The sequence below is a fragment of the Clupea harengus genome, unplaced genomic scaffold, assembly GCF_900700415.2.
Source record: "Clupea harengus unplaced genomic scaffold, Ch_v2.0.2, whole genome shotgun sequence".
Lineage (NCBI taxonomy): Eukaryota > Metazoa > Chordata > Actinopteri > Clupeiformes > Clupeidae > Clupea > Clupea harengus.
In genome coordinates this window covers 17,501-32,500 of record NW_024879810.1, presented here as the reverse complement: position 1 = coordinate 32,500, position 15,000 = coordinate 17,501, and the positions used below count along the sequence as shown (strand labels likewise).

The 15,000-nt window shown below is 51.0% G+C and overlaps 1 protein-coding gene across 1 annotated transcript in view; it reads left to right on the top strand.

Moving 5' to 3' along the window:
• Positions 1 to 15,000, top strand: part of LOC105897599 (DOP1 leucine zipper like protein A) — a 32,081-nt gene that overhangs the window by 10,649 nt on the left and 6,432 nt on the right. The window contains 18 exon segments of the mRNA XM_042705158.1: positions 101 to 218; positions 1,150 to 1,179; positions 1,988 to 2,248; positions 5,135 to 5,705; positions 6,203 to 6,480; positions 6,666 to 6,818; positions 7,106 to 7,206; positions 7,400 to 7,677; positions 7,924 to 9,638; positions 10,215 to 10,837; positions 11,410 to 11,521; positions 11,798 to 11,980; positions 12,102 to 12,227; positions 12,584 to 12,718; positions 13,374 to 13,429; positions 13,590 to 13,694; positions 13,914 to 13,980; positions 14,782 to 14,926. Of these exon segments, the coding sequence (XP_042561092.1) occupies positions 101 to 218; positions 1,150 to 1,179; positions 1,988 to 2,248; positions 5,135 to 5,705; positions 6,203 to 6,480; positions 6,666 to 6,818; positions 7,106 to 7,206; positions 7,400 to 7,677; positions 7,924 to 9,638; positions 10,215 to 10,837; positions 11,410 to 11,521; positions 11,798 to 11,980; positions 12,102 to 12,227; positions 12,584 to 12,718; positions 13,374 to 13,429; positions 13,590 to 13,694; positions 13,914 to 13,980; positions 14,782 to 14,926 (5,057 nt within the window).

Below are 15,000 nucleotides of genomic sequence, written 5' to 3'. Positions count from 1 at the left end.
TGTCTGTTAATGAATGCATTCCTCTGAATTTGTCTGGTTTAGTAGCACTGATTATCACAGATTATTGAATCAATGAATCAATGGCTTCTCTTCATCTCAGGAAACCCCAAACTAGTCATCAGGATGCCCCAGTGCATGCTGGGGCATTTGAGCCTACGGCCCTGTCTCTGCTGGAGTTCTGTCAGCTGGTAGACTTCCTGTTGGATATAGTGTCCCTGGTGAGTCCCCTGTCCCGGAGCGTCGATCTCTGTTTCTATGCCCCTCTCTCTCTCTCTCTCTCTCTCTCTCTCTCTCTCTCTCTCTGTCTATCGCTCTGTCTCTCTGTCTGTAGCTCTGTCTCTTGTCTTCCCTTCTAGTTTGCCGCATTTCAGATGCATTCATGCACATTTAGTCCCCAGCACCTGTGCTAATCTAGACACAACCCTGGGTAGTGATGGATCATTGTCATGATATCCTGTCTACGCCAGAATGTATGTGTCCTCCCTTTAAGTAGGGATAGCAGCGTTGTAAAGTGTAGCATAGCTTTCAATCATACTCACACCTCCTAGCACACCCAATACAGAAAGGCTTTTATTTATCAGCTGGGTATTCTAGGCAGACACCCCTCCTACAGCACCAAAGCTGATCATATGGGGTGTTACTTTTAAATAAGGCCCCATCAGGTGTGTGTACTGGTGTTGATGTCTCTAAAAGTAGACACACTTCCAATAGAAGTGTGAGAACGCTGTGCATTCTGTGTGAAGTGTGATAATTAGCCCTGCTGAATGATCCTGTATGAAATGCTCGTATACTTACATATTTCTCTGCTAAACACACTGTTTTTCCTCACTTGAGTAGTCTTGGCAATCACTGCATTGGTTTTGCTGAAAGTGTGCGTGCGTGCGTGCGTGCGTGCGTGCGTGTGTGTGTGTGCGCGTGTGTTTGCGTGCGTGTGAGTGCTGGGCAAGTGCCAAGGTTTGTGAGGTGGATCTGTTTGTGGATTCCTGCAGGCACATGAGAGAGTGAGACTGTGTGTGTGTGTGTGAGTGTGTCTGTGTCTGTGTGTGTGTGTGTGTCACTCAATCTGCCTTGAAGTGAGTTCTCTGTCCTCTGCTTTGCTTTGCCTGTCTCTACTCTGTGCTAAGTCTGTGCTCTCTCTCCTCCTTGAAGCCTACTAGAAGCATGCGGGTTATCTGCCAGGTACAGTACTCTGCTCTCTCTCTCTCCTTCACCCCCACCTGCTTCCCCCTGAGTCACAGATTCCCCTCCAGCAACCTCCAAACAAACAACGCTGTTAATGAACCACATCAATTAATTAACAAGCCAGTCAATCAGTCAGTCTCCAGGCAACCGTGCACACCTCACAGAGGCAGGAATAGCTAGCGTGCCCGGAGGCTTGAATAGGCAATGGGTGTTGCTTTCGGACTAAATGAATAAGTGAGCGCTGCCTTAGGGTGAGTCATAGAAGAGATTTCCTTTCAATTGGAAAAGTAAGGTGTGCAGATGTCACGTAGGTGATGTGTGTGTGTTCTGTTTGGATGGTGCCGAGAGAGAATTAAAGGTCTTTGTGTTTGTAGGTCTGTCTGTCTGTCTTGCATGTGCTTCTTCAAACTTTCTCAGACTCCAAAAAAAGGGAATGTATGTGACTGAAAACCCCTTCCGTTGTATTTGCTTTTTATCTATTGACTCATGTCCGTCCTGTTGTTGATTGGTTGGTAGGTATGTACTCAGTTTTTTTTAAAAGAACATATATTTGTGTATATTTCACTTTGAAAGTTTCGAATTTGAAATAAAGGAAAAGGCACTTTCAAATGTATATACAACCTCAATTTTATTTATTTTTATTTAATTATTGCTGTTTTTGCATATTTAATTTACAGAGGCAAATGTAACGTTCTCATCAGTAACACACCACATTAAAGTCATTACAGACAGGAGGCTGAGAGTCCTGGTTGTGTGACCTTGCACTACGCCCTCTGACCTTTTCCCTCTGAACCTCCTCGTGCAGGAGACATACATTGAGATCCAGACGGAGCACCTTCCCCAGCTGCTGTTGCGGATGGTGTCGGCGCTGACGGCCCACTTGCAGGCCCTGGGCCTGGGGGAGCTCACCCACTGCCTGCGCCTCTGCTCCAAGATCCTCAGCAAGGTGCAGCCGCCACTTGTCTCCCCCCTCGCCCTCCCCCATGGGTCTGCCGCCACCACCACCCCCACCTCAACCCCCACGCCCACGCCCAGCATGGCACCCCAGGACAGGGAGGACAAGCGGGTAAGGAAACCTTCTAGTGTCCCCCACAACAGTGTGAAAGTCCAGAAACAGAGCTTGTGACTCAACTGCAGATCACTTTATTCTTCACTAGTTAATATTCAAACCATTTTTCTGCAAGTCACAGTAGTAAAGACCAATGTTCAAGATGTTATGTATGCCTTATCTCTCTTAGTCTCATTGGTGAGAACCCATAACGAAGGATAAGGAGGACAAAAACACAATACTTATCTACATGTAAAGTTACAGGCATATTTTTTTGGGGGGGGAATTGTTTGTATGAGTAATACGTAGGAATTGAAGTCCATTCTCTGGTCTATTGTTCTGTCCATTCGTTTGTCACATCCATATATTTTCCCTTGATGATGAATCATGCATTTCCTGTTGCACCTACAAACAACCAAAGGCTGTAGGCCCCTAAGGACTCGGGCGGACCGTGTCCATAGTTGAATCAGTTGCTAATTTTCACAGTGTCCTGTTCTTTTCATCTCACTGAAGCAGTGGGCGCTTTCTGATGCTGTTGGCACCAGTGTACACGCTCTGTGCTGTCAGTGATCCACAGCCCCCCCCCCCCCCCCACACACACACACCCCCACTCACTATTGCAGAGTTTGTCTTTGAACCCTCACACACAGGAGAGGAACTTTCTACTTTACTTCACCATGAAATAACATGGCTCAACTTAAAACAGCCGCTGAAAGTGTCTTTGTGCGGAATGGGAAAAAAGGCCCATCTGAAGGCCCGTCTAAGCGGAGGCAAAGTGCTGTTGGTCAGCACTGTTTGTCTGCTTCTGTTCTTTTTCATTTAATCAGCTGGGAATCATGTGCTGGAATGCCATGCTCCTGTGAACATGATGTCGTGCCAGCCGCACCGCCCCCATCACCCCCAAAAAAAGAAGCTTTGCTTAGTGTCCTCTTTATTGTCCCTTGCTCTAACGTGCTGTGTGTGTGTGTGTGTGTGTGTGTGTGTGTGTGTGTGTGTGTGTGTGTGTGTGTGTGTGTGTGTGTGAGCTCGAGAGAGCGAGGTGGGGAACAGAGGCTTTGCTCCAGGCCCTGCAGGGACCGGGACTAGGTATTCTCCCTGCAGGCGGTGGCCCAGAAATGGGCACGCTCCTCCCTGATGGTTCCCCTCCACCCCCGCGCCAGTCCCCCACCTCCTAGAGCCCTGCTCCGGACTGAGTGGGCAGGATGGTCCAGGGTCAGATACCGTGTGTGGGTGTGTGTGTCTCAGTGTTTGAACCTGGGGGTTACTTTTGGTGTCTCGCGGATGAATGATGTTCCCAAAAACGAACTGACCTTTCCCCTTTCCCCTCTGAAACTGGTTCAGACTCTCTGTTCATTTATATCGTGTGTGTGTGTGTGTGTGTGTGTGTGTTTGTCAGTGTATATGTATTGTACTGTAATTGTTTTCTGGTGTGTATATGTGTATGTTCAACTGTTCTTTGTGTGCCAATATATGTGTGTGTGTGTGTGTGTGTGTGTGTGTGAGAGTTAGGTATTGTGTGCCTATGTGTTTGTGTGTCTGTGTGCATGAATGCCCATGGGTGTGAGTGTGTGAATGAGGGAGTGAAAGTCCTTATGTGAGGGAACATATTGGAGCATGCTTGTGTACGAGCACGGGAGTGTTTTATACTTGCATGTCTCCCTCTCTCCCGTTGCGCTACCTGGCCGCCTCCGTGTGTGTTTCTGGCCTCGACCCGACGTGAGGGAACAGACACAGGGACAGGCCAGAGACCCGGCCTGTGTCCCAGGGCGGGAGCAAGGGCACCAGAGGTTCGGAGGGGAGGGTAGTGCGGCGATTTGGGGCCGAGGGGACCAGAAGAGCGGGCTCCACTCGCAGCTGCGCCCCTCTCTCTCTCTGGAGGAGCCTGGAGGCCCCTATGGGTCTGCCCTCTTCATCCAAGCGGAACTTTCCCCATCTCCGCCTCCTTCTCGCATACACTCTCCCGCCCCCACACCCCAGGCTATAGCCCCACATCCTGTCCCTCCTCTGGGCTTCGCTTGGTCGGCATGCCATCTGAGCCCCCACCCCACCTCAACGTCAGTCCCCTGCAGCAGAACTGCATGCTTGGATGCCCCGGAGGTGTTTGTGTGTGTGTGTGTGTGTGTGTGTTTGTGTGTTTGTGTGTTTGTGTGTGTGTGTGTGTTTGTGTGTATTTGTGTGTGTATGGATTTGAAAGGCTGTGGGGCGTTTTGTCATGGGGTAAGGACAGGCCTGGGCTCATGTGCAGCAATGCATGCTGGGAGGCCCAGGCCCCCGACAGCTGTGCTGCTCCCTGCCTCTGTAGGTGGAGGGGGGGGTTCGGGAGGGGGGGGGGGGGGGGGGGGGGGGGGGGGGGTGGGTAGCTGTACCTTGATCTCCTTTGGGTCTCCCAACTTCTGGGGCTGAGAGGTGGGCAGTAGGCCCAGCAGAGACGAGTGTGGAGGGAGCATGTGGCAGAAGGTTCTTAAATGCAATCCCCTGTGGGTGTTGTTCTCCAGATCGCTGTTTGAGTTCTGCCTGAAGTCAAATTAAAAGCGTGTCATTTGATACGGAGGCAGCAGCTGTCACCCATCCCATCCCAGAAACACACTTGCTGACAAGATAGGGCCACAGCAAGTGACCGATGGTGTTAGCTTTACATCCGTGTCACTTATGCAGGCAGCCATCCATCCATAATATTTCATATTTACCTCACTATCTACCTTTACATAGTCTACATTCAGACCAGTATCTAATGCCCTGTCTCTCTCTGTCTCTCTCTCTGTCTCTCTCTCTTTCTTTCTTTCTTTCTTTCTTTCTTTCTTTCTTTCTCTCTCTCTTTCTTTCTCTCTCTCTTTCTTTCTCTCTCTTTCTCTCTCTCTCTCTCTCTCTCTCTCTCTCTCTCTCTCTCTCTCTCTCTCTCTCTAGTCTGTGCCGTCCTCTCTGGAGCTGCCTGGTGTGCCCGGTGAGGTCTTTGAGGACAGCAACGGTCACGGTGCCAGCAGCCGCTGCTCCGAGAACGGCTTTACCGATTTCGTCCAGTACCAGGAGGATGGCGAGCGGCCCTCCACGGGCTCCACACCATCCGCCGAGGACCCCCCCACCCCACAGCCCCCTCCCAGAGCCACGGCGGCCATCACTAAGCCCCAGGACACGCCGGTCATGCAGTGCTGTCTGGAGCAGTTCCAGCACTTCCTCTCCCGCCTCATCACTCTCTACATCACTTCCACCAACAACAACAACAACAGCAACCACGCCACCGCGGGCGTCTCGGAGACAGAGCGGCCGCCCCGACCCTCCAAAATGGACACGCTCAAGGTCGGAGTGGGCGCCGTCATGACGACGAAGCAGGAGGACGACCAGGAGTGGGGCCTGGAGCAGAGGGAGTGTATGGCGGCCTTCGCGGCCGCCTGCCAGATCTTCCTGGAGTGCTCCAGCTTCCCCATCTATATCGCCGAGGGCAACATGAAGGCCTCGCCCACCAGGGAGGAGCTGGCAGGTGAGGAGACACACCTGTGTCAGGTGAAGTGAAGGGTGATGTCATTGCAGCATGATTAGATTTTTATAGCTGCAGATTGAAGTATCATACAGATTAAGGGTTCAGTCTGTGTACATTTACAAGGCACATTCATACAGAACTTATTGTATACATTCAGATCTCATCAGGTATGTTTTCAGGACAAAAAATTGTTCAGTATTCTGGAGAGATTCTCTGAATTCATTCTATAGTAAATCATTAACCTTAGTTGTGTGTTCTATTGTTTGTCGTTGTTTGTCATGCACATATCCACCAGAGGAGGGCAGTAAGGAATTTTTGGAATTTAACCTGTGTAATGCAGCTGCACATCTTCAGAGGGCAAGCATTAGTCCCAAACCCTTCAATCCAAGGAAAAATTGGAAGGAAATATGATTAAGCTGACAATAGGTGATAAGAGTGAAATAGTTGTAGAGGCTTTCCAAAGTTTGCCTCTCTGATGTAATGTGTGTATTGGCCAGCAGATGGTGATGGCGAGCGCCCTGCGGGCTGGCTGCAGTGTCTGATGGATGCGTGCTGCGCTCCAGTGGACTTCAACATTCAGGCTGTGGCCATCTCCCTGCTTATGGACCTCGTGGGCCTCACCCAGTCCGTTGCCATGGTGACCGCTGAGCGGATAGGCAGCACTGAACCGGCCCCACCCATGAGCCCCAGTCAGGGCCGCGTTGCTGTGGTGATCAGGCCGCCCCTCACGCAAGGCATCCTGAAGTACATCGCTGAGAAGACCACGTTCTTTAAGGTGCCGTGTGTGTGTGTGTGTGTGTGTGTGTGTGTGTGTGTGTGTGTGTGTGTGTGTGTGTGTGTGTGATATTTCTTTCATGTTCTCTGCTGTCTTTTCTAAAATGTTCTGTCTTAGTCAATTCTGAATGTGCCTCTCACTGACACTTTCTTACCATCTTTTGCCCTCTTTAATGATTGCTCCAGGCTGTAGCTCTGATCCTGTGGGGGCAGTTGGGTGAGGGGACTCCCCAGCACCACCAGCGCAGTGTGGAGCTCTTCTACCAGCTGCACAACCTGGTGCCCTCTTCCAGCATCTGTGAAGACGTCATCAGCCAGCAGCTCATGCACAGGGACAAGGTGGAAACTCACACACACTCACACACTTACACTTACACTCACACTATCACACATACACACACATACACACATACATTCACACACACACACACACACACACACACACACACACACACACACACATACATACATACACACATACATTCACACACACATAAACACACACACATATACACACCTAACATTCACTCACACACATAGTACATACATACTGTACATACATACTGTACATACACGCACACACTCCATACCATATCCATACTGAAGTGTGTTTTGTGTTGTCTCAGAGGGTGCGTCTGGAGGCCCATGTGAAGTTCTCTGTGCTGTGGCACCTCACCAGAGACCTGAACGTCACCAAGTCTTCCCCCTTCAACCGCACTTTTGACAGGTAGGCCTCCACACCACTCCAGCCTCCTATTGCATCAAGGATCCAAAACAAGTGTAATAGTTTGAGTGTTTCCTTGATTGAGTGTCTCTCCCAAGATCTTAGTGGTCATAGCCTGTGATACGGAATTCAATATTTTTTTTACTTCATGTATTAAAGGGTTTTCAAAAGTTCCTTTCTCCCTCTCCTTCCTCAGGTCTCTGTATATCATGCTGGACAGTCTGAGTTACTGGGACGGTTCTGCGAGTGCTGTGGGTCGGGCTTGGCTCGACCAGGTTCTCCAACGCCACGACATCGCCCGCGTACTAGAACCCCTCTTGCTGCTCCTCCTGCACCCCAAAACCCACCGGGTCTCCATCCAGCGCGTCCAGGCCCAGAGGCACTGGGCCCAGAACTTCCCCCAGGCAGGCCCGTCAGAACCCGACCCAGACCTGTCTGAGCCCATCTTCATGAGGGACTCCGGCTTCTCCGACCGTAAGACAACAATGCTCCAAAGTTTCTGTTCTACCATTACTGAGCTAAAGGGCAAGGTTGTGTATGTGTGTCGGTACATTCCCACTGATATTTATTTTTACTTTGACACTTTCACTAGTTTACACTGATTAGATCCAGTGAAAGCCAAAGCCAGGCAGTTATACTGGAAGGACCAATACATTTTGTGTATTCCTTGAGGTTTGTACAACATTTAACCGTACATTCCTTTTCGGTCTCTGCTCTCAGACTTCAACCATGGCGACATTTTGAAGGCGGGACAGGGGCGTGTTTGTGTCCTTCCTTTGGATGACATGGAGCCCTTCAGCCTCACAGTCAACCCCCTGAGTGACAGCCTTTCCCTGCTCAGCCTGAGCAGTGAGAACCTGCAGCTGATCGGCGACTATGCCCCTCCAGACCAACAGGAGGAGCCCCAGAGTTCCGACTCCAGTGGCTCCAACCACTCCACCATCGACAACGGCAGCTTTGAAGAGCCCGAGGTGGTAGGTGGAGATGGTGCTGTGAACGGATGTGACTTCACGGGAGAACTGACCGAGAGTGCCGTGGAGGACGAGGAGTTTATTGTGGAGGAGGAAGTGTCGGTGGTGTTGACGGAGCTCCTGGAGAGGGTAGTGCAGACGCTGGAGGAGAGCTCCACAGACACCCCCTTTCCCACTGAGGCCTGGCCGCAGGCAGAAACGGACAGCACCAACTCTTCCTCCTCCACCTCCACCACTGACATCTCCACCGGCCAGAGGCTGACCAAGGGGCCCTTCCCCGCCTGCAAGCACCGCAAAACACTACCAGAGCTGGTGGCCGGAGGCACTCTGGGGTTCCTCTCCATTACCACCAACACCACTTCTGAAACCCCCACCCCTATGGCCTCCACCACCACCCCCACCCCTGCCTCCGCCCTGCCCAGGTCCGAGGACCACCGCGATGGCATCACGCGCCACAGCTCGTCCCCCTCCATCGTCATGCTCCCGGACAGCAGCGGCGGCAGCAGCGGCATCGGTGGTGTGGGTGGCGGGGGGAGCAGCGTGGGGGGGTCGTCGTCGGATCTCAGCGTCCTGCAAGCGGACGACCTGCAGGCCCGCAAGCGCAGCCACAGCAGCACGCAGCTCAGCCTGAAGGGCAAGATCATGGAGCGCCTGGCGGACAAGTCTCCGGGGGCCAAGCCCAAGGTGAAGAAGATCAAGAAGAAGGAGGAGGAGCGCAGGAGGCAGCAGCAGCAGCAGCAGCAGCAGCAGCACCAGGGAGACCGGAGCCGGCCGCCCAGCATCTTCTTCGGGGACAGCCTGGACCTCGAGAACTGGTACAGCTGCGGGGAGGGCGAGGTGTCCGAGATCGAGAGCGACGCAGGGTCACCCAGCGGGGGCGCAGTGGGAGGAGGAGCGGGGTGTGCCGGCGGGTCGAAGCCCCGGCTCTCCTCGTGCGCCTCCCCTCCCCCGCCCCGCTTCAACATCCACCCGCTGTACCAGCACGTGCTGCTGTACCTGCAGCTGTACGACTCCTCGCGCACGCTCCATGCACTCTCCGCCGTGGCCGCCATGCTGCGCGCCTCGCCGGCCGCCTTCGTCAGCGCCATCGCCACCACCAGCATCAACCACACCTACACGCCGCAGCTCTCGCTGCTGCAGAACCTGCTGGCACGCCACCGCGTCTCCGTCATGGGCAAGGACTTCTACTGCCCCATCCCGCAGCAGGACGCCCACGCCCACCCCTTCCGCGGCGCCATGTTCCTGGAGGTGGTGCTCTCGCTGTGCCTCTACTTCCTGCGCAGCTACTACGCCGCACACGTGGCCGCCACCGCCCAGGACCTGGCGGGCAACCGCGCCATGCAGCTGACCAGCGTGGAGGTGCTGACGCTGCTCTTCAGCGAGCTGGCCAAGGTGACCGGCGGCTCGGCCAAGGGCTTCGCCAGCTTCATCAGCGACGTGCTGTCCAAGTGCAAAGTGCAGAAGGTGAGTGCTGGTGCTGTGTAATAATCAGGGACTAAAACGCCCCCTACAGGTTCTCTTCAGGGGTACATCTCTCAATTGCTTTCCAAGTGTAACGCGCACAAGGTTAATGCAGACTCTAGAGAAGCTAGTTAGTAAGTTAAGTAAGTAATGCTCTTTTAGGAATGCTCTTGTTGTACCACGCTACTATAAGTGTGTAAGTCAGTGGACCCGGTGGATGTAAAAAGTGAGCAGCATTAAATGTGATGCATTGATGTGTTCGTCCGTGTCCAGACATTTGACTTTGTCTGGTCTGATTAAATAAGCTCCCTCTGGTAATTCACCTGCTGACTGATCTAGACTGTCTAGACTGTCAGGTCACAGGGTGGTATACTAATGAAATATGTACCCTCCCAGCACTGGAAGTATGGGCTACTTAACTATAAATGTCGAAATGTATACTAAAGACGTACCCTTCATGTAGTGGACGAGGAAACACACATCAGTCAAGGCGGTATAAATAAATAAATAAATAAGTATATTCCATAAGTAAGGAAGTGTAAATGTTGTGGTGTGTGTGTGTGTGTGTGTGTGTGTCAGGTGGTGCTGCACTGCCTGCTGTCCTCCATCTTCAGCGCCCAGAAGTGGCACGAGCAGCGGTGTGGTGGCGCCAACGTGTCTGCGGTGGAGGAGGGCCTGTCGGAGGACAGCGTCATCAACCTGTCCGAGGACCAGCTGGACGGCTGCAGCGCCCTGCAGTCCCAGCTGCTGCGCCTGCTCCAGAGCCTGGTGGTGCTGGAGCACCGCGTCCTTACGCCTTCCGACGACACCGCAGACGCAGGCTCCGGTGGCGTGGGTGGGGGTGTTGGAGGGGGTGGCGGGGGCGTGGGTGCCGGCGGTGGGGGTGTGGGCGCGGGGGGGTTCGAGCTGCTGGGGGTCGAGGTGGAACATGTGATCCCCCAGCAGCCCTTCACCTCGCTGCAGTACCAGCACGGGCAGCCCATCACGGCGCAGGGCATGTTCCTGTGCGCCGTCATCCGGGCCCTGCACCAGAACCACGCCTGCAAGATGCATCCGCAGTGGATCGGACTCATCAACACCACGCTGCCCTACATGGGGAAGGTGCTGCGCCGGGTGGTTGCCTCCGTCACCCTGCAGCTATGCCGTAACCTGGACAACCTCCTCCAGCAGTACCGCTACGAGACCGGCCTCACCGAAACAAGGTATCGTCAACGCAACTCCATACAACTTCATTGTGTTTATGACTGATGGTAAAATACAGATAGCAATATGGCAACATTTTTGGTACCCACATACAGTACATCCATTCATTATGTGTACATTAATATGCTTACGTTTGAGATATTTAACCAACGCTTTTGTCCAAAGTGACAAAAATGGACATGCGTAGACACATACATGTATTTACACAGCTGCAACACTAGTAGCTCTGCTGGAAGCGGAGCCTCAACAATACCGTGTACCTTTGATATGTTGTGTATCTTCACGTGGGATATGTGTCCATCTGCAAACATTGCCACTAGATGGCACTGTAAGACTGCATTTAGGGCTGCCACCTTCTGTAAACATTTGGAGTCAAAAAACAGATGGATGAATGCACACATTATGCATATATTCTGCCATGCAGTAATAATGCATGACTGCGCCTGTGTGTGTGTTTTTCTAAATGTGGTGTTTGTGTGTGTGTGTGTGTGTCTGTGTCTGTGTGTGTGCTGACATGTTTATGAATGATTGGGTTGAATGCATATGTTGTGTGTGTGTGTGTGATGTGCAGACCCCAGTGGATGGCTTCCTGCATTCCTCCTGACCTGATTCTCACAGTTCTGGAGGGAGTAACAGCCATCATCCACTACTGCCTGCTGGACCCAACCTCCCAGTATCACCAGGTGGGGGCGCCAGACAGCTGCTGAATAACCCTTCAGTACTACACTACACCTCATAGTCATTATGGTTTCAGTGCAAACATTTAATACCAAATGCTTGGCTCTTTTTCTGGCCTGTCTTTATGATCTATATATAGTTTAATGTAGTCTAGATTTTAGCTTCCTGCTTCTTTTGTGACTTCCTGATGACTGACTAGTTTCCGTATGTGTGCGCATCTCCTGTGTGTGTGTGTGTGTGTCTGTGTGTAATCCTGTGTGGTGTGTGTGCATGTCCTTTAGCTCCAGGTGAGTGTGGACCAGAAGCACCTGGCAGAGGCGCGTGCAGGCATCCTGTCCATCCTGCACACCATCATGACGTCGGTGACGCTGCTGTGGAGCATTCTCTACCTGGTGGACAACTCCGACCGCCCCGCCACCGCCTCCGCTTGCTTCAGCTCCAACATCAACCTCGGCTCCACCAAGGTAACACAACACACACACACACACATACACACGTATCCTGGGATTTGATGCTTGGGTGGTTTGTTTGACCTGGTGGTTTGTTATGATCTTTTGCTCTCTGGCGCCCCCTCTGTGGTGGCAGAACTTGCGGCAGCAGATCCTGGAGCTGCTTGGGCCCATCTCCATGAACCACGGGGCCCACTTCATGGCGGCCATCGCCTACGTGTGGAACGAGAGGAAACAGGTCAAGAGCTCTGCCAGGAACAAGGTACACCCCTGCTGTTACTACTGACATTGTACCTATGTGTGTGTGCCTGTGTCTGTGCGTGTGTGTGTGAATATCTGTGTGTACATGCATGTGTTTAACCTGCTAACCTTTAAAGTTCAACTCAGTGTGCTTATCTAACTGTGTGTGTGTGTGTGTATATTTGTGAAGACGTGTGTGTGATGAACTGTGTTTGCAACCTACTTGTTTAACCGTACGTATATGTGTTAATCGTGTGTGTGTGTATGTGTGTTTCTCTGTGAAACTGTGTATGTGTGTATGCATATTTATGTACGTACATACACGTGTTGATTTGTTTCAATGCATTTGTGTGTGTGTGTGTGTGTGTGTGTTTGCAGGTGATCCCCTCGGCGTGTGAGGAGCAGCTGCTGCTGGTGGAGCTGGTGCGGTCGGTGAGCGCCATGCGGACGGAGACGGTCATCCAGACGGTCAAGGAGGTGCTCAAGCAGCCGCCCGCCATCGCCAAGGAGAAGGTAGCCTGGCCCAGCTGCACTGCTCTTAATGCTCTTACCACAACACTGTTCTCATGCCCCTTTACTCTCTATGTCTCCTCACTCATTTAGTGATCTGTACCTAACTTGCAAGTGGCTTTGGATTAAAGCATCTGCCTAATGACTAAATGTAAAGACCTCCTGTGATACAATGGCCTGGGAACTTTATCCATGTAATTATGCACCCTCTCAGCCTTTGGCTTTTGTCCAGCTCCAACATTAACTGCAGTCTAATTAATTTTGTATTCTTCATGCTGGAGATAGAAGGTCCCAGCCCTTTGATAGGGTTAAGGAAGGCTTCCTCTGGAGCGTTTCAGGCACAATCTCTCATGTAATTCAGGCAGAAGCTTCCTTTCATTGCCCTAATGATTTAATAGACATATGCAGGGAGGTCCAGATGATTTTAAATGAAGGTAACAGATACGCTCCATAGCCTTGAGTAGTCTCTCCACTCTAGTCATAGTTCAAATCTACACATAGAGATCCAAACAGAACTTTGGATTTTGTTTTAAACAAATACAGCAAAGGGATGTAATCTTTGTAGCATCTAGCAGAAGACTAATGCATGTTCAAATTCAGATGTTTTTGTGTGATGATGTGACCTTTGTTTGTTGACCCGACTCTCCTCTCACCACAGAAACATCTCTCTCTTGAAGTCTGCATGCTCCAGTTCTTCTACGCCTATGTGCAGAGGTAAGCAGCACCACAGACTTCAGTGTGTCCACCTGCACCCAAACTAGTGTGTGTGTGTGTGTGTGTGTGTGTGTGTGTGTGTGTGTGTGTGTGTGTGTGTGATCTGTCTGTGTGTGTGACATCTGTCTGTGTGTGTGACATCTGTCTGTGTGTCCTGCAGGATCCCTGTGTCCAGTCTGGTGGACAGCTGGCCGTCTCTTTTGGCGCTCCTGAAGGACTCTGTGCAGCTGGGTCTGCCTGCTCCAGGACAGTTCCTCATCCTGGGGTCAGTGCCCTCACTCTCTCAGTGCTCTCAGTGTGGTGTTCTCTAACTGAAGAATATGTCTGAGAACATGTGTCATAAATGCACCTCAACCCCCTTTTCAGGATACTAGTACTCGTTTTGTAAATGCACTTGTGCAACCACTAGCACGAGGAATGCCTGGGTAATGTGTGTGTGATATGAGTGAAACTGGTGCTGAGTCTGCTGCCTTGCTGTCTCTAGTGTCTTGAATGAGTTCATCCTGAAGAACCCCAACCTGGAGAGCAAGAAGGACCAGCGGGAACTGCAGGTGAGTGGACAGCTGCCAGGGGGAACCTGTCCCCTTACCTTTGATCTTACCCTTGAAAATAAAATGGGCTTTCCCTATTTAAACTCAACATGTATGAAAAGATAGTGAAATGAAATTTGAGCTCGATATGTTATGAAAAGGTAGTGAAATGAAATTTGAGCTCGATATGCTATGAAAAGGTAGTGAAATGAAATTTGAGCTCGATATGCTATGAAAAGATAGTGAAATGTCCTCACCACAACCCCAGTCTCCACTCTTCCCTTCCCTCTGATTTTGAATAAAGAGGGGCTTTCCCTGTTTTACTAAAGGGAGAGAGGGGTCAGTGCTACAGCGGCTACGTGTGTAAACTATGGTGTCTAAGGGACACAACTGAAGTGCTGTCTGTCAGTCAGAGCTCTCCCTAACCATGTGATCCAGTCTATCTTAACGCCTTTTTAAACTCAATAAGAATGCCCCCTCCTATTGAATACTGACCAGGGCAGGAGATCCATGTCCATCATCTCCATCATAATGTATATCACATGCTTCTCACAGTTTCGTAATGATGTGCTTTGCTTGTGGTCCTTTTATCATGCTATGTTAAAATATTTAAAAGTTTTTCTATTATGCTTATGTTATCTAATTTTTATTTGATTGTATTATTATAGTTAGTTTCTAATATGTTGGCACTCTTGAGATTCTTCTGAATGAAGAGTGCGTTACAAATAAAATGAATTATTATTATTTTTATTATTATTGCCCTAGCATGTCATCCAATACTTTGGGTGAATAGTATTTAAGCATTTCTGATGCTGTGTTCAGGATGTGACTCATAAGATTGTGGAGGCCATCGGGACGATTGCCGGCTCGTCCCTGGAGCAGACCACCTGGCTCAGGAGGAACCTGGAGGTCAAACCCTCACCCCAGATTGTAGTGGATGGGACCACCCTGGAGCCTGATGTGGAAGGTGTGTGTTTTTTGCCCTTGCCTGTATACGATATGTTATAATGTGCACTGTATTAGTGTGTGCATGGTCTTCGT